This window comes from Tamandua tetradactyla, chromosome 8, assembly GCF_023851605.1.
Source record: "Tamandua tetradactyla isolate mTamTet1 chromosome 8, mTamTet1.pri, whole genome shotgun sequence".
In the NCBI taxonomy this organism is placed as follows: domain Eukaryota; kingdom Metazoa; phylum Chordata; class Mammalia; order Pilosa; family Myrmecophagidae; genus Tamandua; species Tamandua tetradactyla.
In genome coordinates, this window is record NC_135334.1 from 12,498,619 (window position 1) to 12,513,149 (window position 14,531).

Here is a 14,531-nt window from a genome sequence, read left to right on the forward strand (position 1 = left end):
AATAAATGAGTACAGCAAAGTAGCAGGTTACAAGATCAACATTCAAAAATCTGTAGCATTTCTATACACTAGTAATGAACAAGCTGAGGGGGAAATCAAGAAACGAATCCCATTTACAATTGCAACTAAAAGAATAAAATACCTAGGAATAAATTTAACTAAAGAGACAAAAAACCTATATAAAGAAAACTACAAAAAACTGCTAAAAGAAATCACAGAAGACCTAAATAGATGGAAGGGCATACCGTGTTCATGGATTGGAAGACTAAATATAGTTAAGATGTCAATCCTACCTAAATTGATTTACAGATTCAATGCAATACCAATCAAAATCCCAACAACTTATTTTTCAGAAATAGAAAAACCAATAAGCAAATTTATCTGGAAGGGCAGGGTGCCCCGAATTGCTAAAAACATCTTGAGGAAAAAAAACGAAGCTGGAGGTCTCGCGCTGCCTGACTTTAAGGCATATTATGAAGCCACAGTGGTCAAAACAGCATGGTATTGGCATAAAGATAGATATATCGACCAATGGAATCGAATAGAGTGCTCAGATATAGACCCTCTCATCTATGGACATTTGATCTTTGATAAGGCAGTCAAGCCAACTCACCTGGGACAGAGCAGTCTCTTCAATAAATGGTGCCTAGAGAACTGGATATCCATATGCAAAAGAATGAAAGAAGACCCATCTCTCACACCCTATACAAAAGTTAACTCAAAATGGATCAAAGATCTAAACATTAGGTCTAAGACCATAAAACAGTTAGAGGAAAATGTTGGGAGATATCTTATGGATCTTACAACTGGAGGCGGTTTTATGGACCTTAAACCTAAAGCAAGAGCACTGAAGAAGGAAATAAATAAATGGGAACTCCTCAAAATTAAACACTTTTGTGCATCAAAGAACTTCATCAAGAAAGTAGAAAGACAGCCTTCACAATGGGAGACAATATTTGGAAATGATATATCAGATAAAGGTCTAGTATCCAGAATTTATAAAGAGATTGTTCATCTCAACAACAAAAAGACAGCCAACCCAATTACAAAATGGGAAAAAGACTTGAACAGACACCTCTCAGAAGAGGAAATACGGATGGCCAAGAGGCACATGAAGAGATGCTCAATGTCCCTGGCCATTAGAGAAATGCAAATCAAAACCACAATGAGATATCATCTCACACCCACCAGAATGGCCATTATCAACAAAACAGAAAATGACAAGTGCTGGAGAGGATGCGGAGAAAGAGGCACACTTATCCACTGTTGGTGGGAATGTCAAAGGGTGCAACCACTGTGGAAGGCAGTTTGGCGGTTCCTCAAAAAGCTGAATATAGAATTGCCATACGACCCAGCAATACCATTGCTAGGTATCTACTCAGAGGACTTAAGGGCAAAGACACAAACGGACATTTGCACACCAATGTTTATAGCAGCATTATTTACAATTGCAAAGAGATGGAAACAGCCAAAATCTCCATCAACAGAAGAGTGGCTAAACAAACTGTGGTATATACATACGATGGAATATTATGCAGCTTTAAGACAAGATAAACTTATGAACCATGTAATAACATGGATGGACCTAGAGAATATTATGCTGAGTGAATCCAGCCAAAAACTAAAGGACAAATACTGTATGGTCCCACTGATGTGAACGGACATTTGAGAATAAACTTGAAATATGTCATTGGTAACAGAGTTCAGCAGGAGTTAGAAACAGGGTAAGACAATGGGTAATTGGAGCTGAAGGGATACAGACTGTGCAACAGGACTAGATACAAAAACTCAAAAATGGACAGCACAATAATACCTAATTGTAAAGTAATCATGTTAAAACACTGAATGAAGCTGCATCTGAGCTATAGGTTTTTGTTTTGTTTTGTTTTGTTTTGTTTTGATTTTACTATTCTTACTTTTATTTTTTTCTCTATATTAACATTCTATATCTTTTTCGGTTATGTTGCTAGTTCTTCTAAACCAATGCAAATGTACTAAGAAATGATGATCATGCATCTATGTGATGATGTTAAGAATTAATGATTGCATGTGTAGAATGGTATGATCTCTAAATGTTGGGTTAATTTCTTTTTTTCCGTTAATTGAAAAAAAAAAAAAAAAGAGAAGGGATAATTGGAGATGAAGGGATACAGACTGTACAACGGGACTGGATATAAAAACTCAGAAATGGACAGCACAATACTACCCAATTGTAATGCAATTATGTTAAAACACTGAATGAAGCTGCATGTGAGGTATAGGTTTTTTGTTTTTGTTTTTTTTGTTTTTTTTTCTTTCTATTATTGTTTTAATTCTTATTCTGTTGTCTTTTTATTTCTTTTTCTAAATCGATGCAAATGTACTAAGAAATGATGAATATGCAACTATGTGATGTTATTAAGAATTACTGATTGTACATGTAGATTGGAATGATTTCTAATTGTTTTGTTAATTCTTTTTTTAATTAATAAAAAAAAAAGTGTTTAATTTTGAGAAGCTCCCATTTATTTCTTTCTTTCTTCAGTGTTCTTGCTTTAGGTTTAAGGTCCATAAAACCGCCTCCAATTGTAAGTTTCATAAGATATCTCCCTACATTTTCCTCTAACTGTTTTATGGTCTTAGACCTAATGTTTAGATCTTTGATCCATTTTGAGTTAACTTTTGTATAGGGTGTGAGATATGGGTCTTCTTTCATTCTTTTGCATATGGATATCCAGTTCTCTAGGCACCAATTATTGAAGAGACTGTTCTGTCCCAGGTGAGTTGGCTTGACTGCCTTATCAAAGATCAAATGTCCATAGATGAGATGGTCTGTATCTGAGCACTCTATTCGATTCCATTGGTCGATATATCTATCTTTATGCCAATACATGCTGTTTTGACCACTGTGGCTTCATAATGTGCCTTAAAGTCTGGCAGCGTGAGACCTCCAGCTTCGTTTATTTTCCTCAAGATACTTTTAGCAATTTGGGGCACCCTGCCCTTCCAGATAAATTTGCTTATTGGTTTTTCTATTTCTGAAAAATAAGTTGTTGGGATTTTGATTGATATTGCATTGAATCTGTAAATCAATTTAGGTAGGATTGACATCTTAACTATATTTAGTCTTCCAATCCATGAACACGGTATGCCCTTCCATCTATTTAGGTCTTCTGTGATTTCTTTTAACAGTTTTTTGTAGTTTTCTTTATATAGGTTTTTTGTCTCTTTAGTTAAATTTATTCCTAGGTATTTTATTCTTTTAGTTGCAATTGTAAATGGGATTCGTTTCTTGATTTCCCCCTCAGCTTGTTCTTTACTAGTGTATAGAAATGCTACAGATTTTTGAGTGTTGATCTTATAACCTGCTACTTTGCTGTACTCATTTATTAGCTCTAGTAGTTTTGTTGTGGATTTTTCCGGGTTTTCGACGTATAGTATCATATCGTCTGCAAACAGTGATAGTTTTACTTCTTCCTTTCCAATTTTGATGCCTTGTATTTCTTTTTCTTGTCTAATTGCTCTGGCTAGAACCTCCAACATGATGTTGAATAATAGTGGTGATAATGGACATCCTTGTCTTGTTCCTGATCTTAGGGGGAAAGTTTTCAATTTTTCCCCATTGAGGATGATATTAGCTGTGGGTTTTTCATATATTCCCTCTATCATTTTAAGGAAGTTCCCTTGTATTCCTATCTTTTGAAGTGTTTTCAACAGGAAAGGATGTTGAATCTTGTCAAATGCCTTCTCTGCATCAATTGAGATGATCATGTGATTTTTCTGCTTTGATTTGTTGATATGGTGTATTACATTAATTGATTTTCTTATGTTGAACCATCCTTGCATACCTGGGATGAATCCTACTTGGTCATGATGTATAATTCTTTTAATGTATTGCTGGATTCGATTTGCTAGAATTTTGTTGAGGATTTTTGCATCTATATTCATTAGAGAGATTGGTCTGTAGTTTTCTTTTTTTGTAATATCTTTGCTTGGTTTTGGTATGAGGGTGATGTTGGCGTCATAGAATGAATTAGGTAGCTTTCCCTCCACTTCGATTTTTTTGAAGCGTTTGAGGAGAGTTGGTACTAATTCTTTCTGGAATGTTTGATAAAATTCACATGTGAAGCCATCTGGTCCTGGACTTTTCTTTTTGGGAAGCTTTTGAATGACTGATTCAATTTCTTTACTTGTGATTGGTTTGTTGAGGTCATCTATTTCTTCTTGAGTCAAAGTTGGTTGTTCATGTCTTTCCAGGAACCCGTCCGTTTCATCTAAATTGTTATATTTATTAGCGTAAAGTTGTTCATAGTATCCTGTTATTACCTCCTTTATTTCTGTGAGGTCAGTGGTTATGTCTCCTCTTCCATTTCTGATCTTATTTATTTGCATCCTCTCTCTTCTTCTTTTTGTCAATCTTGCTAAGGGCCCATCAATCTTATTGATTTTCTCATAGAACCAACTTCTGGTCTTATTGATTTTCTCTATTGTTTTCATGCTTTCAATTTCATTTATTTCTGCTCTAATCTTTGTTATTTCTTTCCTTTTGCTTGCTTTGGGGTTAGTTTGCTGTTCTTTCTCCAGTTCTTCCAAGTGGACAGTTAATTCCTGCATTTTTGCCTTTTCTTCTTTTCTGATATAGGCATTTAGGGCAATAAATTTCCCTCTTAGCACTGTCTTTGCTGCGTCCCATAGGTTTTGATATGTTGTGTTTTCGTTTTCATTCGCCTTGAGGTATTTACTAATTTCTCTTGCAATTTCTTCTTTGACCCACTCGTTGTTTAAGAGTGTGTTGTTGAGCCTCCACGTGTTTGTGAATTTTCTGACACTCCGTCTATTATTGATTTCCAACTTCATTCCTTTATGATCCGAGAAAGTGTTGTGTATGATTTCAGTCTTTTTAAATTTGTTAAGACTTGCTTTGTGACCCAGCATATGGTCTATCTTTGAGAATGATCCATGAGCACTTGAGAAAAAGGTGTATCCTGCTGTTGTGGGATGTAATGTCCTATAAATGTCTGTTAAGTCTAGCTCATTTATAGTAATATTCAGATTCTCTGTTTCTTTATTGATCCTCTGTCTAGATGTTCTGTCCATTGATGAGAGTGGGGAATTGAAGTCTCCAACTATTATTGTATATGTGTCTATTTCCCTTTTCAGTGTTTGCAGGGTATTCCTCACGTATTTTGGGGCATTCTGGTTCGGTGCATAAATATTTATGGTTGTTATGTCTTCTTGTTTAATTGTTCCTTTTATTAGTAGATAGTGTCCTTCTTTGTCTCTTTTAACTGTTTTACATTTGAAGTCTAATTTGTTGGATATTAGTATAGCTACTCCTGCTCTTTTCTGGTTGTTATTTGCATGAAATATCTTTTCCCAACCTTTCACTTTCAACCTATGTTTATCTTTGGGTCTAAGCTGTGTTTCCTGTAGGCAGCATATAGAAGGATCCTGTTTTTTAATCCATTCTCTCAGTCTATGCCTTTTGATTGGGGAATTCAGTCCATTAACATTTAGTGTTATTACTGTTTGGATAATATTTTCCTCTACCATTTTGCCTTTTGTATTATATATATCATATCTGATTTTCCTTCTTTCTACACTCTTCTCCATACCTCTGTCTTCTGTCTTTTCATATCTGACTCTAGTGTTCCCTTTAGTATTTCTTGCAGAGCTGGTCTCTTGGTCACAAATTCTCTCAGTGACTTTTTGTCTGAGAATGTTTTAATTTCTCCCTCATTGTTGAAGGACAATTTTGCTGGATATAGGAGTCTTGGTTGGCAGTTTTTCTCTTTTAGTAATTTAAATATATCATCCCACTGTCTTCTGGCTTCCATGGTTTCTGCTGAGAAATCTACACATAGTCTTATTGGGTTTCCCTTGTATGTGATGGATTGTTTTTCTCTTGCTGCTTTCAAGATCCTCTCTTTCTCTTTGACTTCTGACATTCTAACTAGTGTCTTGGAGAACGCCTATTTGTGTCTAATCTCTTTGGGGTGCGCTGCACTTCTTGGATCTGTAATTTTAGGTCTTTCATAAGAGTTGGGAAATTTTCAGTGATAATTTCTTCCATTAGTTTTTCTCCTCCTTTTCCCTTCTCTTCTCCTTCTGGGACACCCACAACACGTATATTTGTGCGCTTCATATTGTCATTCAGTTCCCTGATCCCCTGTTCAAATTTTTCCATTCTTTTCCCTATAGTTTCAGTTTCTTTTTGGAATTCAGATGTTCCATCCTCCAATTCACTAATTCTAGCTTCTGTCTCTTTAAATCTACCATTGTAGGTATCCATTGTTTTTTCCAGCTTTTCTACTTTGTCCTTCACTCCCATAAGTTCTGTGATTTGTTTTTTCAGTTTTTCTATTTCTTCTTTTTGTTCAGCCTATGTCTTCTTCATGTCCTCCCTCAATTTATTGATTTGGTTTTTGAAGAGTTTTTCCATTTCTGTTCGTATATTCAGCATTAGTTGTCTCAGCTCCTGTATCTCATTTGAACTATTGGTTTGTTCCTTTGACTGGGCCATATTTTCAACTTTCTGAGCATGATTCATTATCTTCCGCTGGCATCTGGGCATTTAATCAGATTTCCCTGGGTGTAATACCCCGCAGGTTGAAAGATTTTTCTGTGAAATCTCTGGGCTCTGTTTTTCTTATCCTGCCCAGTAGGTGGCACTCGTGGCGCTCATCTGTCTGCGGGTCCCACCAGTAAAAGATGCTGTGGCTCCTTTAACTTTGGAAAACTCTCGCTGTAGGGAGGGGTCGCCAGCCGAAGCGGCTTGGGGGCGTGCCAATCTGAATCTCCCAGCCGGCCCGGGAATCCACGCGTGGGGTGAGTCGCCGGCCTCCGTGGTTGGGGGAGCGCCTGTCCAAATTTCCCAGCCGGCCCAGGGCGCCAAGTGTGGCGGGGGGGCGCGGGGCGCCAGCCGCCGCAGCTTGGGGGAGTGCCTATCCACCGTTCCCAACCGGACCGGGAAGCCACGTGTTTGGAAGGAACCCCGGTCACCGTTCTCCGCGGCTTGGGGATCTCTAATCCAATTCTCCCAGCTGGTCCGGGGGGCCGCGCGTGGAGGGGGTGCCAGCCGCCGCAGCTTGAGGGGACCGCCTGTCCAATTCTCCCAGCTGGCCTGGGAAGGAGGGAGGGAGGGACTCTGGCCGCCTGCCACCCCGGCCCGGGGAATCCCGCGCCCCTCGGCGATCTCACCGGAGCGGGTTCTCCCAGCCAGTCAGCCGTTCCAGAATGGGGTACGCTGTCTTCTTGGTCTCTGTCGTGGCTCTGGGAGCTGTTCTGTATCGTTTCTACTTCTCTAGTAGCTGTTCTGGAGGAGGAACTAAGACCCGCGCGTCTTACTAAGCCGCCATCTTCTCCGGAAGTCAGGCCGTGTTCTTTTAATCCGTTCCTGTGGGTGCAGACCTCCGCGTTTTCCCCTGCCCTGCGACCCCTGCAACTCCTGGGCTTCCAGCTTCCGCCGCTCCCGCAACTGTCCAAGTACATTTTAACAAGTAGTTATAGAACAGATTTTAAAGTCTGGCGTGCGTTACAGTTCCACAATTTTTCATTTTTTTCTTCTGCTCCAAGACACTGGAGACCAACAGAAATATCAATATAATGATTCAGCAGTCATGCTCATTTATTAAATCCTGTCTTCTGTGTTACACTCCTCTTTTTTTTCTTTTTTTGAAGAAAATAACATATATACAAAAAAGCAATAATTCTCAAACTATATTGCAGCAATTAGTTGTAAAACAGATTTCAGAGTTTGGTATGGGTTACAGTTCCATAATTTTAGGTTTTTACTTCTAGCTGCTCTAAGGTACTAGAGCCTAAAAGAAATACCAATATAATGATTCAGCACTCATACTCAGTTGTTAAACCCTACATTCTCTGTATAACTCTGCCATTACCGTTGATCTTTCTCCCACTCTTTAGAGGTATTTGCCCATTCTAACATTTTCATGTTAGAAAGGACTGTCAATAATATGGGACAGAGGGATGGAACTAGTTGATGTACTGGAAAGGCTGGCTCCTCTGCATCTTAGGACCCATTTGTGGGTTGTAGGTTTCTGGAAAGTTACCCTAGTGCATGGAAACTTTGTAGAATCTTATATAATGCCCTTGGTGTTCTTTAGGATCAGCAGAGGTGGTTTTGGTTGGGGTTTGGCAAGTTATGATAGGTAGCAATGTCTAACTGAAGCTTGCGTAACAGTGACCTCCAGAGTAGCCTCTCAAGTCTATTTGAACTTTCTCAGCCACTCGAAACACTTCTTTCCCCCCTTTTGGTCAGGATGGCATGGTTGATCCCATGGTGCCAGAGTCAGGCTCACCCCTGGGAGTCATCTCCCATGCTGCTTGGGAGACTTTCATCCCTGGATGTCATGTCCTATGTAGGAGGAAGGGTGATGGTTTCACATGCAGAGTTGGGCTTGATGGTGGGGGCACATCTCAGCCACAAAACAGGTCCTTTGGAGGTGACCCTTAGGCATACCTATAGGTAGGCTAAGCTTCTCTGCTACCTGCCCACTTACAGAGAAAGCCACTGGGATCAGAAGCTGGAACTAGAAGCCAGGAGAGTGGGACAGCAGAAATCGCCATATGACAGAAAAACCCCAGACACAATCAGCCTTTCTTCAGAGTCAAGGTATCTTCTCTGGATGCCTTAATTCGGACATTTTCATTGCCTTAGGACTGTAAACTTGTGAAGTAATTAAATCTCCTTTGAAAAAGCCAATCCATTTCTAGTATGTTGCATTCCAGAAGCTTTAGCAAACCGAAACAAGGAGGTTGCTTTAGATAGGACAGTCAGGGAAGACATCCCTGAGGAGGTGACATTTAAGCCAAGATTGGAAGGACAGTGGGAGGCGCCATGCACATAGCGTGGGGCCATTTTGGGGAGGGGAGTTAATTCCAGGCAGTGGAAGCAGCAAGAACAAAAGCCCAGAGATGGCATAACCCTTACTGAGATGACACCTGGGGGATGAGAATGTGGCACAGTAGCTTGGAGAGGCTGGGGGCAGCCGTGCCCTGTCTCTTGCCCTTCCTGTCTCTGCATACCCCTTCCCTTTACTCTCGTCTTAACACTTATTCTTTCCCAACATACCCATCCAGAGGTACCACCAACGCCTCTCTATTCCCACGGCATTTTGTTTTTCTTCTTTTTAACCACTTAGAATGTAACAAGAGATAGTTGTTTGCATGAGAGTTTTCCCTAATAGACCTTAAGCTCCTGTCAGAAGAGAAATCATATTTATTGTTGTGATCCCCAGCTTGGTAGCACAATGCTTTACAATAAGCATTGGTTGAATAAATGTATTTTTAAAGTAATTCATAGATGGGGACTTCTAATATCTTTATACCAGAACTTCTCATAGTTTTTAATTTTTTTGGGGGGGATAGGCAGGTACTGGGAATCAAACCCGGGTCTTCATAGTTGTTAATTTTTATTAATTTAAACCATCAGGGTAAAGAAAACCAGCAACCTCAGGAGGAATTTGTTTGCTTAAGCCTTGTCTCAGAGACTGAAATGGAAAATCTGGGAGGTGCCATCAGATGATCTTACCCCTTCTCAAGCCAACCTCCCTTACCTCTTCTGACAAATGGGTCTGATAGTATCTTCCCTGGAATATCTTAGTCATGATCAAGTGAGCTAGGTTTGTAAAGTATTTAACATACAGTAAATGTTCAAAAACAGTGATGACTGCTAACTCCTATTCTTTTTCAGGGATGCAGGAATCTTCTTCCATTTGCTTATAAAAACTCGACAACACAGTAGGAATTCTCTCGTGACTGGTGTCTTGCCTGGTGAGTCAAAGCCCAGTCCATGGACTTCACCCGAGAGCGTCATCTTCTACTCGAGTGCTAGAAATCCCAGGTCCCCGTGCCTTCTAGCAGGGAGTGGCCAGCCTTCTCCTGTGGGTTGGGGTAAGAAGGCAAACTAGAACTCAGATCCCAAAAGTGAAATGATGCACATGGACCCAGCCCCAGAGAAAGGCTCCCCGTTCCTATGAAGGGACTCCGGGACTTGAATCCTCCTAACACCAATCATCAAAAAGTCCCCAGAAGGAGTTCTGGCTTTCTGTATTTGGGGAATACCTTTGTAAAACCAGGGGACAGCAGAAGGAAGGCAGTCCCTGGAGCCCAGGCGGCAGTGCTGATGCTTGCTTTCCCAGCAGGATGGAGGGCACAGTGCTGGGAGTGGGAGTCGGCGTGTTCCTCCTCGCCCTGCTCTGGGTGTCGGTGCTGCTGCTGTGTGTGCTATTGGCCAGAGCCCCTGGGGTAGCGAGGTAAGCCAGTCTTTCCAGCCGGGGGGCCTGGGTAAAGGCAATTAGACTCGAAATCGCTGGCACTCATTAAACATTTAGAATTCAGAAGATCATTTGTGTAATTACTGGCAGTTTGAATGAGTTGCATTTTAACCTCTTATCGTAAGCACCAACTGTGTTATTTATGCTCTGAAGCAGAGGTAGGAGGGGAAGGAAAGTGGTATTTTTCACTTCTCACTGTGGAGGAGATGGCAGGGACAGAGGAGAGGACAAGAAAGAAGCTGCTTTTGCTGCCTTTTGAATTTCTCAGGGTTGTGTGTGTTTCTTAATTGTTGAGATTCAGAGTGGATGCTTGGCCCAATCTTTAAGGCCCGTAGACCTGGTCCAGGGAAAATGAAAGAAACTTCCAGTAACTCAGGCTCGCCCTGTCTGTGCGGCATTGACTTCAGAGCAGCGTTAGGCCATGAACAGACTTTAATAAGACTATAGAGGTGGACTCTGGCCAGATAGTGTCAATACATTGCAGAAAGCGACATAATTTACCAAAGTATTCTGGTTCAAAAAAACCAAACTAGAAGTGGAGTTGGTGAAGGGTCCCTTTGGTTTTTCATTTTCGTGACTTTGTGCAGAAGGAAAAATTAAAAATTAAAATGCCCTTTCTTAGAAATTTGAAGCTACCGTATTAAGCAGGAATTCATCCAGCTGGTACCTGTCCAGGAAGAAGGGATTTGAGGATGAAGGGAGGCATCTCGGTTCACTGGGCAGTGTGGACCGCAGAGCTCTGGGCATTGTTAAAGGCCGAAAACAGAGAATACTGGCCTGAAGGAGGAGCCCTCCAGGGCTCACCAACTGGAAACTGGAAACAGTGTGATTAATCCTTTTGTCTTTTGACCCCAGGTTCTCAGTCATTTTTGTATTCCTTGGTGCTCTGATCATCACATCAGTTTTGTTGCTTTTCCCCCGAGCCAGTGAATCCCCAACCCCAGAGGTCGAATTTAAGGTAAAACTATTGGTTTTGATTTGCCTCCTGATTTATAACTCTCTTTTCTCTTGGTCTAGTCCTCTGTCCTGTTCTGCAGTGTTCCCTGATGTCAAGTTGGCTGAAATGCTTTAAAAGCATTGTAAAATTAAAACAGCAATGGGGAGAGCTCAGAGGGGGTTTTAAATTCCTCTTCCCATTCGTCTAAGAAAAGAATCTTATTCTGAGTCTCCCCTATAACACACCAGGCAGTTATTTCCCTGAACTGATCTCATCTCCAACTTGCGTCATGTTGAAGGAGCATTTCACTCGCTTGGGAGAGAGAAAGGGAAAGTGAGTTGGGAACAGAAAGAGGCCTGGCCCCTGAAATGAAAGTGCCCTCATTCCTGGTAGCCTTGTCTCAGAGACACATAATGCAGAAACTGATGCCATGCGCTCAGGGTGTGGGCCACATGTTTTTCCATCTCCTTGTGTTTAAATCGTTCTACTCCTGATGTAGAGAGAACAATTTCCATAGAGAAGAGCAGTGAAGCAAGAGGAACATTTCCTGTGGAAAGCAGAAGTTGTCAATATAGATGGACTCATACTAACTGCCATCTAGGAGTCCCCTTGGCTCCCATTCCTGGGCCCACGTCTGCCCTACTTCTTTAAACGGGTTTTTATCGTTGTTCTCAGGGACCTTACACGTCATTCCTGATTTGAGGTTCTGTCCTTGCCATGCTCTGCTCATCTGAGACCCCCAGGGCCCTGATAATGCTGTTGACTTCATGTGTCCTGTTTTTCCTTCATGCAGCTTCTCTCCTTCACTTCCCATTTTAATTTTTTAAATAGTAATGATGATAATAGCTAACATTTTTCCAGGGATAACCACATGCTCGGTCCTGTCCTATGCATGTTGTTTGCATAATCTCATTTAAACCTCAGGGCAACCTTAAGTTGTATGAAGTAAGTACAAATTATTATCTTCATTTTTTCTAGGCGAGGAAACTGAGGCTTAAGAGGTACAGGTAACTTGCCCCAGATCATACATATATAGGAAGAGCCAACAAATATTCAAACCCAGGTCGGTCCTCAAAACCTGAGTTTATAACAATTACTGTATACTTCTTAAAATGTAGTGTCTGCTCTTCCTGTAAGTAGCCCAAGGTGATCTCTGATAATGCTTTGCTATTCACCTACAAAATCATGCAAATCAAGAGGTTCAAATCTTCATGTTCATTTTAAGATTACCTGAGAAACTGCTCAGACCATCGAGGGGATGCATATTCAAAAAGCCACCAGGGGGCGGGCCGCGGTGGCTCAGCGGGCAGGGTGCTTGCCTGCTATGCCGGAGGACCTCGGTTCGATTCCCGGCCCCAGCCCATGTAACAAAAACGGAGAAACAGAATACAATAAAACAAGATAATGTTTGGGGATGTTTCCCTTTAAAAAAAAAAAAAAAAAAAAAAGCCACCAGGTATCTGAAAGATGTCACTTTGCAGAAGCAATGTGTGTCGTTCCGTTGTTACAGTGGGGTTGTTGGTAGTCATGCCCAGGCCAAATGGTGGGGCTGGACGCAGGGTCGGTGGCCCAAAAAGAAAGTTGAATTTTTGTTGCACGTGATTAAAAATGTAGAGAGCAATGCCGAGCTTAAAGGTTTATATGTAGCTTCTCTGGTCATTAAGCACATCCAGGTGAACAAAGCCCCCCAGATGTGCCTCAGGACTTACAGAGCTCATGGTGGGATCAACCCATACGTGAGCTCGCCTTGCCACATCGCGATGATCTTTACTGAAAAATGACAAATTGTTCCTAAACCAGAAGAGGAGGTTGCACAGAAGAAAAAGATATCCCAGAAGAAACAAAAACTTATGGCTCCAGAATAAAGTCATCATAAAATAAATGCAAATTAAAGTTAAAAAATGCAATGTCCTTTGTCTCCATAAACACCTCAACCTGACATTTAACCCCTCTTGTCTCCTTTCCTTGTAAAATGGCATTTTTCACCTTGGTCTTCTTTCTGCATTTTTCACGAGATGTCAGTACTTGGGTCTTTTCTCTTTGGAGGCAGAAATTCCTACAAAACTATGAATTTTCTTTCATTCTTGGGGATCCAATAGAATATCAGGGACCTGAAAGAGCTCATGGGTTGCCATTTCAACACTGTAAAATAGTATGCAAAATCGTAGCACGTTCTAAAATTGACACACACAACTCTACCCAGGACTGGCAAAAGGAAGGAAATTAGTTTTGAAAACGCCGAGGGAAGTAATGTACAAATTTAAGGAATTATCTTTATACATGCCAGTTTTTTTTTTGTCAGCTGTTATTCTGACAGTTTAAGTGCCATCTGTGTGAGCGAGGGAGTAAATTTCCACTCTAGTTTCTCTGTCTTTTAAATGGGGAGACTGATGTAGGGACCTGTTTCTGTATTGCTGCAGATGTGAACTGGAAGGAGGGCACAGAGCAAACTATTTTGAAATCAGTCCCTCTCTCCTCTGTCGTTTCAGACCCAGGGGAGAAGAATGAGGTTTGAACAAAATATGTTTGTCAGCATGACAGGCAGGATTGAAGTTCTCCTTTTCAGATTTTGAGAACTGGGTCCTGCAGCAACCAGGCTAAACAAGACATCAATAATACATGACCTGGACCTTCTGCAACCAAGGCCTGCTAATTGACTAATTAAAAAGGGAAACATGTCCAGTGAGCAAACATGTAGCCCACTAGAGACTTGTCCAGTACTGGAGTGAAGGTTAAACTTATGTTAAAGCTGTTTTATCAAGCTGACCTATGTTGTAAATTGAATGCTGGGGTAATCTCTGGAGCAGATGGGGTATCTCAGTCCCTTTCTGCTTGGTGTCTTTGGATCTCAGTGATTATACCAGGGCTGGGATTTGACAGGTACTGAGTGTTTTCATTTTCTATTGCTATTAATACAAATTCCATGCATATAGTGGTTTAAAGTCACATAAAGTTTTTATCTTATAGTTCTGGAGGTTGGAAGTCCAAGAGCAGCTTCACTAGATTAAAATTAAAGGGTTGGCAGGGCTGCGTTCCTTCCTGGAGGCTCTAAAAGGGGAATCAGTTTCCTTGTCCTTTCCAGCTTCTAGAGGGCACCACATTCCTTGGCTTGTGGCCTCCTTCCTCCATCTTCAAAGCCAACAATATAGCATCTTAATTCCTCTTTGCCATGTAATCTCACCTGTTCCCACGCTATAGGGTTTAGGACCTGGTCATCTTTGTTTTGGAGGGGAGGGCATTATTCGGTCTACCACAATCACCTTTCTGGTGTTTTGGATTCACTTAGAGGTATGAGGTTTTCAAAGCTTCTGGAAGCT

At 41.1% G+C, this 14,531-nt stretch overlaps 1 protein-coding gene across 10 annotated transcripts in view; it reads left to right on the forward strand.

Moving 5' to 3' along the window:
- Positions 1-14,531, forward strand: part of TMEM218 (transmembrane protein 218) — a 30,111-nt gene that overhangs the window by 11,129 nt on the left and 4,451 nt on the right. For 3 of the 10 annotated variants that reach the window (XM_077112548.1, XM_077112554.1, XM_077112555.1), the window contains exons 2-5: positions 8,504-8,614; positions 9,695-9,774; positions 10,143-10,256; positions 11,133-11,235. In XM_077112548.1, the coding sequence (XP_076968663.1) occupies positions 10,147-10,256; positions 11,133-11,235 (213 nt within the window). In that variant the 5' untranslated portion in view covers positions 8,504-8,614; positions 9,695-9,774; positions 10,143-10,146. The remainder of the gene's footprint in view (positions 1-8,503; positions 8,615-9,694; positions 9,775-10,142; positions 10,257-11,132; positions 11,236-14,531) is intronic. The other 7 variants (XM_077112553.1, XM_077112546.1, XM_077112552.1 and 4 more) reach the window with 3 other exon arrangements.